Source organism: Carcharodon carcharias, chromosome 7 (assembly GCF_017639515.1).
Source record: "Carcharodon carcharias isolate sCarCar2 chromosome 7, sCarCar2.pri, whole genome shotgun sequence".
In the NCBI taxonomy this organism is placed as follows: Eukaryota; Metazoa; Chordata; class Chondrichthyes; order Lamniformes; family Lamnidae; genus Carcharodon; species Carcharodon carcharias.
Genome location: NC_054473.1, coordinates 40,854,325 through 40,869,493, shown reverse-complemented (window position 1 = coordinate 40,869,493; position 15,169 = coordinate 40,854,325). Strand labels below are relative to the sequence as shown.

The 15,169-nt window shown below is 37.3% G+C and overlaps 2 protein-coding genes across 40 annotated transcripts in view; one reads left to right on the top strand and one right to left on the bottom strand.

Moving 5' to 3' along the window:
• The window catches only part of slmapa (sarcolemma associated protein a), a 241,758-nt gene extending 234,681 nt beyond the window's left edge, over positions 1–7,077 (bottom strand). For 29 of the 37 annotated variants that reach the window (XM_041191029.1, XM_041191027.1, XM_041191036.1 and 26 more), the window contains exon 1: positions 5,939–7,071. In XM_041191029.1, coding sequence (XP_041046963.1) covers positions 5,939–6,136 — 198 coding nt within the window. In that variant the 5' untranslated portion in view covers positions 6,137–7,071. Of the gene's footprint in view, positions 1–5,938 lie in introns of all 37 variants that reach the window. The other 8 variants (XM_041191055.1, XM_041191060.1, XM_041191058.1 and 5 more) reach the window with 3 other exon arrangements.
• A 487-nt stretch (positions 7,078–7,564) lies between these two features.
• Positions 7,565–15,169, top strand: part of dennd6aa (DENN/MADD domain containing 6Aa) — a 113,782-nt gene continuing 106,177 nt past the window's right edge. Inside the window, exons 1-3 of one of the 3 annotated variants that reach the window (XR_005943521.1) lie at positions 7,565–7,834; positions 12,175–12,213; positions 12,301–12,343. Coding sequence is in view for 2 of the 3 variants with exons in the window: in XM_041191416.1 (XP_041047350.1) it covers positions 7,649–7,834; positions 12,175–12,213; positions 12,301–12,343 (268 nt within the window). In the remaining variant the exon portion in view is untranslated. The remainder of the gene's footprint in view (positions 7,835–12,174; positions 12,214–12,300; positions 12,344–15,169) is intronic. The other 2 variants (XM_041191416.1, XM_041191417.1) reach the window with 2 other exon arrangements.

Below are 15,169 nucleotides of genomic sequence, written 5' to 3'. Positions count from 1 at the left end.
TAAAGAAATGGAAAATTCAGCCCAAAATTTTGCACAGGATGCGTACCCTATGTTTCCCTACTCTAAGAGTTTGGCTGCCTGAAAAAAAAGGCAACAATAGGTGCCAACAGCGAATGTTGTAAAAACAATTTTAAAAAAACATTCCATTCAAACAAAGATATTTTGATCCTTGATTCAAGTCAAGTTCTATGACATACTAAGTCTGAAAATTCTGTATGCCAAACTTTGTACTGGGGTGCAGATTATTTGTTCTGAGTGGTCGCCAAGACAAAGTCATAACATTTCAAAAAGCAATAATTTTGATGGAAATGTGACTATCTGCAGAGAAGGGCAAACCAATATTCACTGGGGCACAGCCAGCTTTGGAGTTTTATATCAAGATCAATGGCTCAGAGTTACTTCTATACTTGCTGATGCAAAAATAGTCTGTAAATTAGCAATCCAAAAATTTAACTTATCCCAAAAATTATGATATTTCAAGAGTGGCTTAACTGAAACGGTGCATGAATAACATTACCTCACTCTTGATTGGCCTTTGACTAAATGAAGAGTGAAACACAGAATAGAGTCTTTTTTTCAAGCCACAAAATTAACACATTTAAGGAATGCATTTCCCTCAACTGTACTGGGAATCTTGCAGGCATAGGCACCATCAGACAGATGTCTGGGATGAAACTTATCGCCTAACACTAACACATACTCATTTGATTATACTTGTTTGTCACTTATTTTTCACAAGCTTTAGAATTATTTGCTGCAAGGTCAGCCAAATGCCCCTATTTTAGTGATTATTGACATCCCTCATTTTCGATTAATCGCAGATATTATTAACATCTGAATGAAAATATTTTCTTGCACATCCAACCTAAGGAATCATTCTTATAAGTTTACAACTTCAGAAATGTGTTCCAAAATGTTTGGTCTCCAATCACATTTAGAGTACCCTGAAAAGAGCCACAGAATCTCTAATGCAAAGTTTATATATTTTCTACATTAATTAAAACTATACAATCCTTTTCATTGACAGCAATTCATGGAAAAGCAAGCCTCAGCTGGGACCAAAGTGTCCATAGTAAGATGTAGTTTACCCTATATCGTGCACAAAATTTTACCATGACTTTTGTTTCTAAACAATCAGAGTCATGCCAGTGGTTCTGGGTGAGGGCAGGGGGGGAGAAAAGAAGGATATTATTAGATTATGGTTGTAACTTGCACGCATGTGCAGACACACACACACACACACACACACACACACACACACACACACACACACACACACACACACACACACACACACACACACACACACACACACACACACACACACACACACACGGAAGTTTTCTGTGCTCTTCCATCAGCAACATTATCGCTGCCTCTCTTTCTCCTCAGATGCTGCCAGACTTGCTGAGTGTTTTCACATTTTCTGTTTTTGTTTCAATCTTCCCGCACCTCCAGTATTTTGCTTTTTGATTAATTTACAGGACACTATCTAGAATGTTTAGTGTCCAGTAAATTTTTTGCTGAAGGGGTTAGAAGTACTAGCATCAGACTAAGATTATTTTATAAAATGTGCCATTTACAAAAGAAAAGAAAAACTAGCAAAGTCTTGAAATCAAACCAACAAAAAAAGGCTTATCTTGATATGAAACTTATCTTCTTGAGCAGATAGACAGTGATCATAGGCCTTTAAACTTTTAATTGTGCATAATATTTGCTTAAAAATTAAACATATAAGATTGTTTCCACTGACCCTTTCAAAGTCAGACATCCTTCGTTATTTAATTGATATTTTAAGTAGAGATGATAAATACCTTCAAAATGTTCAGCTGTCTCATTGTGCTAATTCCACAATTTTACAGATAATAATTGCATAACCTCTTTCTTTTATTTGCAGTTGGATTTTTCAACTAACAAAACACAAATTTCCAGGCTAAAAAAAAATGAAGGCTGGATGTACTTTTAAATGTTTGTTTTATTGCGACACTGAGCTGTTTACTGGCGAGATTTAAATTCCCTCTACTTTTTTGCACCACAAAATGCCATGCTTATACTATCTTGACAAGTACAGTTATCAAATGTGAGGAAAATTAAATGGGATTTTAAAAAAAAATAATTGAATGTATTTCTTCCCTGCGGTGTTTAGACATACATATTAAAAAGCTCTCTGCTCATCTGGCTGGTTACACTTGATGCACCTGAATTTATTTTGTACACAAACAAGAGCATAAGAAGTATGCAGAAAACTGCTTTCAAGCTCTTGATTGTTGTAATATTTATTATTGCTGATATATTTGACCTGTTAAAAACAAACTGCTGGAAATAATATTGCAGTTGGAGACCTTTGGCTTCAAAACATTATGTCCAATAAAATTATTTTAAGGTCCAAAATCAGGACAGGTCAATTGGTGCCCATCTGCTTACTAAAACAAGTACTACATTTTTAAATATATAGTATATAAAATAAACTGCACATACACATCCTGTCACCACATTTCCAATGTCATGCAATACTGCAAATTTCTGCATTGCAATGGAAAGATGGCAGCTTTTTAAAATGTACAAACTTTTCAACAACATGATATGTCAGAGCTGTAATGTCTTCTTTTAATTGTCCTTTGGATAAAATCAGTGCTTACTTATTAAGTAGATTTTACAACCTACACATCAGAAGATGCATAAATTATATTTTATGTGGTACAATTATGAGTGTACTTATAAAGTAATAGATCTGCTGACTTACCATGAACATTCAGCTATAAATATATATAGTTTTGCACGTAACACACACTACCTGCAACTGTCACATTTAAACATCACACTTTAACACACTGTTAGTAATGCAACAGAAGATGAATAGCTTATCTTTGCTCTGATGGGGTGCCATTAGTAGCAAATTTCTGTCTGAAGTACAGTCCTACTTTTTGGATTTCATGAGCTATTTTCACTTTTCCACTCTCAATTAAATGTTCTCCAATACTATATGGTTACCTGTTAATTATAGATCTCCACCCTTCAACAGCCCTTGATATGGACCATAGACAGATAGGGATACAGATATATACAGAGAAAGATAGCGAGAGAGAGATGAGCAAAGCACAGAGGCCATAGGGTCCTCACCTTAAGCAGCTATCGTGCAAGAGATTGTCATCTCTATGGTGAGGAATGCAATATTAGTAGGAATGCAATATTAGTAGCTATCAATGAGACAAACCATTTACTGTTGGACAAGCATCACTGTAAGGACAAGTGTCACATGCATCTGGTAATGAAATAGTGTAATAAGTATAGGAGATGGTGTGAGATGGGTTATTAAAATGAAACCGTCTTTTAGAGTTATGACGGTTCATTTTTCGATAAGGAGGGAGATGTCATGAAGCTATTAATGTATATAATATTTTGGAAAATATTTTTATTTTATCCACCTTTTTGATCAAAGAATCGTAGAACAGTGCAGCACAGAAGGCAGCCATTTGGCCCATCAAGTCTATGTCAGCTCTTTTGAAGAGAATATGGTTAGAACTGGGGAGTGAGGCTTTTTCCATATTTCTGCAACTTTTCATCCTTCAGTATTTATCTAATTACCTTCTGAGAGCCACTTTTGAATCTGTATTCACTACAGTATCAGACAGTCCAAATCCTAACCACTTGTTGCATAAAACTTTTTTCCCCCATGACACCTCTTTTTTTTGTCAATCATCTTAAATCAGTGCCCTCTGGTTATCGACTCCTTGTCACTGGAAGCCGTTTCTCTTTATTTACTCCATCAAAGCTCTGGAATGCCCATCCTACATCTCTCTGGATCTCTGCCTTACTCTTAAAAACCAGCCCCTTTAACCAAGCATTTGGTCATCTGCTCTAATGTCTCCTTATGTAGCTCAGTGTCATATTTTGTTTTATCATGTTCCTGTGGAAGCATCTTGGGATTGTTTTATGTTAAAGGTGCTATAAAAATATAAGTTTGTGCTGTTATGTTATGTTAAAATCTTCATGATTTTAAACACATCTATCAAAATCTCATCTGTCTTTCTGTTGGAAGAACAATGCCAATTTGTCCAGTCTATTCACATAACACTAACCCCTCTTCCCTAGGACCACTGTAGCAAATCCCTTCTGTACCCTCTCCAAAGCCTTCTGTCCTTTCAGAATTGGATATTGTGCTCCAGCTGTGGCCAAACTAGTGTTTTATACAGCTTTAACATAACTGTGTAGCTTTTGTACTTTATACCACTATTGAAAAAGCCCAGTATCCCATATGCTTTATTAGCTGCTTCGTTAACCTTCAAAGACTCATGCACAAGCACCCTCAAGTCTTTCTTCTCACACTCCCTTTAAAATTGTACCAGTTAACATGTATTGTCTCTCCTCATTCTTCCTATCAAGATGTATCACCTTACACCTCCCTGCATTGAATTTCATCTGCCACCTGTCCATCCATTTTGCCAACTTATGGCGGCTTCAAATCTATTACTATCTTCCTCATTGATTACTGTGCTTCTAAATTTTGTGTCATGTGCAAATTTTGAAATTGTACCCTGTACCAAGTCCATGTTATGAACATCAGAACTAGTAGTGGTCCTAGCACTGAACCTTGGGCAATTCCATTGGATGCCTCCCTCTAGTTTGATAAACAGCAATTTGTCACAACTCCCTGTTTGTATCCTTTTGTTAATTTTTTATCCATGTTTTTACCTTGTGGGTTTCAATTCTTCTAACGAGCCTAATATGTGGCAATAACACCTTTTGAAAGTCCATATACACAACATCAACTGCTGTGTCTTCATCCACTCTTTATGCTGCCTCAAAAAACACAAATTAATTAAATACAATTTTCCCTTAATAAATCCACAATGGTTCTCATTTATTAGTCCGTGCTTGTCCAAGTAGTTGTTATTTTTCCCCCCAGGTCATTTCTGAAAGCCTCCTTACCAGCAACATTAAACTGACTAGCCTGTAATTGCTAGGTTTATCCTTCTCCCCTTTTTTTGAATATGGGTGGAACACAGATAGAAAAATATTAGTTCAATATTTTTGTATGTTTGGGGAGTCATACCTGTTGACAAAGAATAGTGGATAGGAGTAAGAAAAAGAGAAACAAACGTCTTACTGGCCACTGCTGTCAAGGTGCTGTATTTATTACCACAAATTATGCAACTTCCATTACATTGATTAGCAGGGTCATAGTTACCATTGAGCCAACCCAAACAGCTGCTTCATCAAATGCCTTTTTACTGCAGTTGAGAAATAAAGGCAAGTGAGTTCATAAAAGGTAACCTAAATGCAACAATTATTACACGTGATATGAGGAGAAACTACTTTACACAGTGAGTGATTAGGGTTCAGAATGCATTGCACTGAGGAAGAGGCAGGTTCAATTGAAACATTCAAAAGGGAATTAGACTGTTATCTAAAAAGGAAGAATATGCAGGGATACGGAAAAGAAGGTGGAAAATGATATTAGGTGAGTTGCTCATTTGGAGAGCTGGTGCAGACACAATGGGCCAAATGGCTTCCTTCTGCATTGTAACAATGTTGTATACAATAAAGAGAATTATAAATGTAATTTCTAAAACTTAGTGAAATACTAAAAACTGGTCTGCCAGAAATTACCCATTAAAAACATGACTCTGGACAGATTCCTTCTGCTGCGGTATTTGTCAGTTAGTTAAAACGTTCGAAAGATTTCTAACTCAGTAAGTTTTACTGTCTAGATTTCAGAGTTAACTGATCAACCAGAAGTAAAACGTCAATATTTTGCATTAAATTTAGTGACTTACGGTTTATTTTACTCAATGCAAGCTTTAAAAAACGAAAATCATCTGAAAATTATTAAATCGATAATAGGAACTCGACCAAAAAAAACCTCAACAAGATTGCGAAAGACTTTTAAAGTAATTGATATTTCCCATTTAATTTGTCAAAAGTGGTTCGTTCTTACCTTGCCTGTTTTGTGGTCGAACCAGATGAGAGCATGGTTTCTGGAAAGCACTTTGCAGTCGAAGGTGGCGTTATTCTGGGCCGGTCTGCAGCGTGCCACGGATCGACCAATTTTGACAGGTTCGTCCAGGTAGACATGGCGCTCCTGAAAAGGGTGCGAGTTTGGCCGACAGGTGAAGATGGCTAGTGCTGAAGGCATATGGGACTGGTGACGAGCCTCAGTCAAAGTGAAGAGAGGAAACTCGCCTTGAGCCACTTCCTGATCCAGAGCGACAATGTTGTTTCAGAATATATTAGAAATGGAAAACAACCCGGCTTTATATATAAATGAGAATATTTACACACAATATGCACAACAGATTTCTGTACAAAATGAGATATTCATCTTTCATCCGTTAACACACCCATCTCAATACATCAGAAACTATTCGACGCATCTCCTGTCCTTGCTTGCAGATCTGTGGGTTGAGATTAGTCCATTAGGTCGGTGTTTATTTACCGTCATCTAGCTTTAACAACGGCAAAAATTAGGTTAAAAACTTATTAGCCTAAGACACAACGACAAGCGCAGCAGACTGCAGATAAAACGGTCGATGTATTCGTGCTTTTATGCTCCTGTTAGCGGGACAAGGTTATCACCGAATTTGAGTCACTCTCCCTCGGACACGTTTTAAAAGCTGGCTTTACAAGAGTAAGTCACACACTATAAGTCCTCCAGTGGGCAACGGGGGGGCGGCCCTCGACGGTTACTGCGGAAAAAAAGAAATGGAAGCAGCACTTTATCTTCTCGAAAGCTCCTCCTGTCAGAGCGAGAAGCACAGCCAACAGCTAGGCCTCAGGCCTGACTGAATCCTGATCGCCGAGTCCAAAGTCGTGAACTTATGACCCGAAATCAAAACAAATCCTTTCGATCTGAGAGCAGGAGCCAAACCGATCCACAGCAGAAGGAGAAACACGTCTTTGAGATACAACTGATGCTGAAACAGACAGGCTCGCTCAGCACCTGCAGCCGTTACTGGTGCGGGACAAAATAGGAACTATTCTTCCCCTGTATTTTTGCTCTCCACCGAACCCAAGCCTGTAACACGTCCTCCAACACTCACAGAGGCCGCCATAGCTTCACCGCATAGGCAACAACTTGACAGCGGAAGCGCCGGCTCCGGCTGATTGACAGCCAAGACAACCAATGGAGGCCAGAAGGTTGGCAGACGACAACCAATCAGAGTGTCCGCTAGGCGAGGACCTGAGCCTCTTGCGAGGCGGCGGGCGGTTGATTGACGTGGGAAATGAACCATACAGAAACAGAGAGAAAACGTGTCACGCCCCCTCTCCAGGCTTAGCCAATCAGAGAGAGTGGGGGGAACGATTGTCGGGTCCAACCAACACACGCGAGTGAATCGGCCGGGAAAATCGGAATAATCGCGGCAAATTTACCGAAAATAGGAGCAGTTACATTCATATTGTCACCATCATTAATTATTCAATTGTTATAATATCTAGTTCACTTTATATATCACTATCTCTTCGTAATGTGTGTGACACACATCCGAAAAAAGGTGAAATCTCTTCAAAAACTGAGTTAGGAAAACCTCAAACAAAAACCAGGGCGCTTTAATTACGTAACACGCAACCCTGTGCGTCATCACGCCTCGGCTTACGTCGAATATACGTCGTTCTTTCGGTCTGGGCTGTAAATTTTGTTGAAGAAAACATGGCTCTTCGGGCTCTGACAGGTGACGGTGATGACCTGGAGGAGCTGTTGGAGAGGGTCATACCTGACAAAGATTACCTGTGTAGTCCTGACAGGTCACCACCTCTGCCCTGGGACAGGTTCGCTGCCTGGGTTCACTGTATTTGCGTAGTTGGATTCGACCTGGAGCTGGGGCAGGCTGTCGAAGTGAGTTTGTGTTAATCCCAGAATATATATATTTTAAAATAACATTTGTTTGCAGAAACTTGGTGGTGTTCGTCGTGATTTCATGTGGACCGCGTTCTTAAACTTTTGCTTTTGATGTGAAGGCCACTGTACGTTGTGCGAAAGAGCCGACACTTCTTTGTGTTAACCGAAGTCAAGGCCATTTTTCAAATATTGCAACTAATTGTGTTTATCAGCAACCCAAACAATTTTAGGGAAATGATTTTTATTTCGTTTCAAAACGTAACAAATTGTTTGAGAATTTGTATCTATCCGAGCGGTTAATTTCAAAGCTATAAAAAGGGCCAAAATGTAACCAGACGACAAATTTCACATTTTATATATTGGATACAATATCAAAAATAGATTTTGTTTGCTCTTATTAGCTACTGTGCACAATAATTCTTTTCAAGCCGTGAGATTTGAGATGGCGGTATGATAATTCATGACTTTTAGATTTGATTATTTGTAAATAGAATCTGAAAAATACAATCGACGAGGAATTGCTGATTTTGAAAGCACGTATTGTTCCAGGTTTGAAGCAATAGCACTCAAGGTTTGAAGTGCAAAAGGAAAATATATAAGATTTTACTTAATTATGTTCTTGTCCAAATATTTACAGTCAATTTTTAAGACCCTACTCAATTTTTAAGACATTACATTCTATGGCCTAAGAATAGTTAGATATGATACTTAAGCAAATTATTTGAAGTCCATAATGCTTACGTCTCATCATGTACTCTGATTTCATATTGGAGAACTCCACTCAACATACAGATTGAGATAATTGCGCCAAATCCAGTATATTTTGAACCTGTTACACTAGACCTGTGGTCAGCAACCTGAATAACAAGAAGAGTACTTTTTTAAAAGTTTAGTCAAAGACAATCTCATAAGAGATGCAATACTCTTATTCAAATGCCACTATTAATGAAAAACAAGACAGACACATATCAAAAACATTAACAGTTTTACAAGAATAAGTTAATTGTATTTGTTAGTATTGTTCAATATTAATAAAACGTAAAAATGCACGACAAGCCATTCAATCACCATCAAAAATGGTTTGATCAATCAAAGTTGGGAGTTGCAAATGAGTTCTTAATGAGCCACAGGTTGCACACCCCTGCTCTTGACATTAGTTCACATTCCAGCTTGCTAATCACTTAATAGCATGTCTGACTGGAAATAAATAAATGAAGAAAAGCTCGTTTGTGCTTTCTACATTGTGGCAGATAATGTTAAAAACACCATAATATTAGGTAATATGCATACATTGAAGGACTTATTGCACCGGTAACTAATGCACCAGGAAATGAAGCTGGGTGTCAAAACATGCAGTGGTATTTTTTAGTTATCTTATTCATTATAATTAATTTTGATTCACTAATACCTTTTATAAAAAAGTTGCTCATCTGATAATCCAGTGGCTTTCTTGGGTATCTGTTTAACCCTTGGAGTGCTTCAATGCAAACCATAAAATAGAGGCAAGTGAACATAGCCTGAACATTGAAAGAGTGCTGCATCATGTGCCAAAATCCAAGATAAACATTAATTAGCCTGGGATATCATACTCCTAGGTATTTGCCAATATCGAGAGCCATAGCCAACCATTTGTTCCAAGCTTCCTGTGGACAATGCCAATCTGGCATGCTAGCTTTACCAACAAACTTGATGCACAAGTTGAAGATGTTATTTAATAGTGTATCACACAAGCACATTGTAAACTGACTGAATCTGATAATACAAATGCAGTTGAGATTTTTCTCTTGTGTCTGACTCGAGTGAAATCACTCGAAACGCAATGTCAGTTTCCAAACATATGCTGATGACACCGAGCTCCACTTCATCATCAACTTTCTGAACATTTCCATAGCTCTAAATTGTCAAACTGCTTATCTAACATCTAGTATTGGATAAGCAGAAATTTCCTTTGGCCCTGCCACAAACTCCATTCACTAGCCACTGACCCCATCTTGGCCCTGACAACTGTCTGAGGCTGAATGGGACCACTTGCAACCTTGTCTTATTTTGCTCTGAGATGAGCTTCTACACATATCTGCGTCATCATCACGAATGCCTATTTCCATCTCTATAATATCATCACAATCTGCCCGGCTTTCAACTTTGCTGCTGCTGAAACCTCATCGATGCCTTTATTACCTTTACACTTGAATATTCCAATATACTGTGGGCAGCCTTTCACATTCCACCTTCTGTAAGCTTGGACTTATTCAAAACTGCTGCCAGCGTGCTAACTCACATCAAATTCCATTCACCCATCACACCTATGTTTGCTGAACACATTACCTCATGAAATGGCAATGCCTCGTTACTTGTACATTCTCAAATGCTGATTCCTAAGTTCCATCCTTTGAATAAGACATTAAATCGACAACTTGTCTGCCTGTTCCAATATGTAGGTACTGTAGATGTTAAAAGATCTTGTGGCACCATTCAAAAAAAAGCAATGTTTTGTCCTGCTGCACTTGCCAAAATTCCTCAGCCAACCAACTTGTGGGATCCTAATGTTTGCAAATTAACTACGGTGTTAAAAACAAAACTGCAGATGCTGGAAATCCAAAACAAAAACAGAATTACCTGGAAAAACTCAGCAGGTCTGGCAGCATCGGCGGAGAAGAAAAGAGTTGACGTTTCGAGTCCTCATGACCCTTCAACAGAACTAAAAACTAGTTCATTGAAGGGTCATGAGGACTCGAAACGTCAACTCTTTTCTTCTCCGCCGATGCTGCCAGACCTGCTGAGTTTTTCCAGGTAATTCAGTTTTTTTTTAACTACGGTGTTTGTCTATTGTAATTAATGTACTTAAAAGTAACTATTCGTGCGCAGAGTGTTTGAGACAGTTTTGCAAGGCCCCATGTATGAAATAGAAGTCTTTCAGATTTTGTGATGGGAGTGCACTCATCACAGACTATATTCCTATTTACTAACTAGCCTATTTGAATTGAAACTAAGGACACATTTTGGAAAACATTGTGAATGAAATTCACAGTCTTGTAATTGTATGATGATTTTTTAAATCCTAGTAATAAAATAACATTAAATATGATACAGTTTCTAAGTTTTTCTCAAAGTTTATTTTCTCACCTCTACCTGTCAAGGGACCTGGCGGATTGCTTGCTTCTAGATCTTTGCCAACGTAGCTCTGTAACAGGCCACCATATGCGTGCCAGAGTAGCAGACTGTGATGAACTACTGACTAACTTTACTTTCTATGAGGGGAAGCACCTTAATGGTCTGGGTTTTAAGGTCGAACTATCAGTGCTCAGCGGCATTAACAAGTAAATCAGATAGCAACTTCTAGCATCCGCACATATGCTGTTAAACGCAGAATTCGGGAAGTTGCTGTCTGATTTTTATCTGCTCACCTACCAACATGGCTACACCTGTACTATTCCTAAAGACTCAGCATTCAAACACAAGAAGGGCGTGAAGTTGTGTTACTTATTGGATATTCACTAAATTCTCCAGAAATGTTAGGGCTTGTCCTTTCCAGTGTAAGTGAATTTTTAACAACATACTATACAGTCATTACTGCTATACAACTGTTCTGGTGCTTAAAATGTGCTTTTGCAAGTGTGCAGTCTCATGCAGTAAGATTTTAATTATTGCTGGAGATTTAAAAAATACCTTTTTTCACTTTTTCTGTCACATCTCTCTGTCTCGATCTTAACTTTTCTCGTAATTTTGATCTCCGTACACAATTTTGCATTGAATTCAGCATTCTAATTTACACTTAACTGCTTCAATCTGGCCGAAGAGACATGTTGCTTGCCCCATTCACACAGGTTCTAGAACCCCTTCAAGGGCTCCCTTCTGCTTTGACTGTCTGAAAACCGCATATCACAGTGTAAAAGCTCACAAAAATCCTGTGGACACATGTAAGCATAATGAACAGCGAGTACCATTAATCGAATGCTGGCCACAATATCCAAGCCTTTTTTTTCAACTTAACATGTCTTTCTAATAATGGCTGATAAAAATGAGTAATGTTGTGGAACATAGGCCCAGGCCAGTTTTCTACTACACAGTACATTGGTACACTGTCATGTAGCTGTCTGGATATTTTATAATTAGATAAAGCAATTAATAAGTCTTTTAACTTAGGTTATCAGTATTTACTCTTCATTGCTGTTTTGTACTGGAAAGATAGTTCTTTGTTTTTACAATTTTTTTTTACACACTTTTAATGATGTAAACTAACATGTAACAAATATTCAGAACTGTCTTACTATGACTATTGTAGGGTGTCTCTTAAAAACATTAATATCGCTTTCACATAATGTGTTACTTCTTTCTAGGTCATATATCCTCCTCATGCAAAGCTATCGGACAAAGAGGTTAGTATAGATAGCACTGCAAACCATCTTTTTACTTGTTCTGAACAGTTAAAGTAATATCATAAAGTGCTTCTCTTTGTATTTCAGAAAACAAGCATTTGTTACTTATCCTTCCCTGACTCCAATTCAGGTAATTTTTTCATTGCTTTATTTATTAAATTAGCCCATGCTTGACTGACAAGTAAGGCCACTAAATACTATATGATCTTTGAAGGCTATACTATTTGAATGAAAGGAAACAAAAGATAAGTCTCCAGTCAGAATAGAGAGATGGACAGAAACAATACTGGGAGATCTTAATTGTCTATTTATCAATAGGGACTGAAAGGGAGTAATTGGAGAAAATGGAATGGAATCTTTAAAATATGTATACAGAACTCCTTCCTCAAGCAATTTTTAGTAGACCAACAAAGGCAGAGGCATTCCTAGCTATGTCTCTGAATAATGAGATCAGGTTTGTGAACAGAATGTGCGTGAGCACCTCGGGAATAGTGATAAAAATATGATGAAGTTTAAGATCCAAATAGAAATGGAAAAAGTCAGTCCAAAAACTAGAACAGCCCCACATTGGATGAGGGCACATTTTAGATGAAAAGTGAGTCAAATGAAGTGATGTAAAAGGAGAAAATGACACCCACAAATGTATAGCAATGGTGGGATGTTTAAAAAAGACATTTCAAAATTACACAATAATTAAATCGCATTTTTTTAAAAAGGAAACTATTGATAGTTTTCAGATGCCAAGCATATGTAGAGGTTAGAAATCAATTAGTACTAATGAAGAGGATTAATGAGAACTACAAGAGTTATCAAAACATACTGAAGGAGATTATGAGAAGATAGATTAAGAGCAGGATAAATTATGCTAAGAGGGAGTATGAAAAAAAAATCAAAAATAATAGGTAAGTATTTTACAAGCAATTCAATGACAGTACAATTGTTACAAGCGAGGTACCTTACTGAGAGGGGAGGATTCAAAAAATGGCAGGGGTATTTCCCAAATACTTTAAACCAACCCTTACTAAAGAGTGATATTGAACATGAGCCGAATCCTGAAGTGTTTGAGAGGGTGATATATACTAAGAAAATTTTATGTAAGTTAATAAAGCTAAACAAAGATGTTGGACCTGCTTTTATGGTTCGAATTGTAAAAGTTTACAGCACAGAAAGAGGCCATTTGGCCCATTGCATCTGCACTGTCTGAAAAACGAGCCACCAGCCTAATCCCATTTATAGAATGCTGGTTGTAATGTCAGAGAAACTGTGAGCATTCTCTGGTCCCTACCCTGTGAAACTGACAGAAACTTCTGGTGTCTGCACAGGGGTGGTTAAACTCAGAAATCCAGAAATTACTATGAATGATAAGCTGTTCTGGCAATCTTTAGAAATCTTTGAACTGATAAAACATTTCCCTTTATATGTTGTAAATTTAATGTCATAAATCCCCCAAAAGGTTATTGCTTGTTAATGAGGTGTAATTGGGTTTTTAAAAGGATATTAATCATTACTGCTGAGCAACCTCTCTGACCTTGGAAATTAATTTTATATTTGTGTAATATCAAATATTTCCACAATGATGAAGATTGTTTGCATATACCCCTATATTTATTTCAATCTCTGTAAAATTTATAGAAAATGAATCAGAATCCTACATTTTACTTCTTGGTTTACTGTTCGTGAGAATTCTTCAATGTGATTGGCTGCTTCCTCTGCTTGGTAACATCACTGTTGCTCGACAGTTGGAAATCACTTGACTTTTGCACCAGATTCACACTTACATCCATAAAAGGTGAAATCCACCCGGGAGAGATTGCTAGATCTTTGTGGGCAGCTTTCTTTGAGGTCAGTGGCAAGTACTGTCACTTCGCCACTGACTGCAAAATATAGGGCCTGATGGATTGCATTAGGATTCTGAGGGAAATGTAGGATAAAATTCCAGATACTCTTCAAATTATATTTCAGGACTCTTGAGTGTTGATGTTACTCAGAGACTGGAGAGTGGCCAGTATAATACCCATCTATAAAAATGGGAGACAGAACTAAATTGAGCAGTGCACGCCAGTAAATAGAGAAACAAAAATTTGTGATCAAATATATATCAAATAATACATACCAAGAGACATGAGACATTTGTTATTCATAAAATTACTTATGAAACCTGAAGCAATGGATTGCATTTGTTTTAGAAATATAAGCTTCATGAGTCAACTCATTAAAGTGATTTTGAAAATCATAATAGAAAGAAATAATAATACATTTGAAGCAGAAATTGGCAAAACGTAGTCTGGATTTAGACCTGGAGTAGGATCAGGAGACGGAATATTTAACCTAAGAACAACCTTCAATAAATTTCTAGAAGTAAACAAGAGCATATACAAATGCTTTATAGACTATGAAAATGTGTTCCATCACATTTTTAACCAGACGTGCTGCTGAAAGGTGACATTGACAGTATAGATGCAAGTTTTATACAGCGCCTATATTGGGACCAAACAGCAAGCATCAGGCTGGAAGATGGACAATCAGACATGTTTCAGGTGAAGAGAGGAGCATGACAAGACTCTCTACTGTTGCCAAAATTATTCAAACTATGCACAGAAGAAATATTCAGTCAGATGTACTTCCACACATAAAATTTGGAGGCAAGAACATAACAAACTTACAGTGCGCTGACGACACAGTTCTATTTGCAGAATCAGAAGAGGCACTACAAAATATTATAGATTAAGTAAAATATGAATTGAATTATGAGCACTAAAAAGACAAAAACAATGATAGTCAGCAAGAATACATTAAAAGAAACTGGAGTGAAGGTTGAAGTGGATGGTGTCACACTGGAAGAAGTAAATAGGTTTGTCTTCTTGGGACAAATAATAATAGAAGATGATAGATCCGATGCAGAAGTCAGAAGAAAAATAGAAATAGCTAGAAGTAATTTCTTGAACGTGAAGAATAT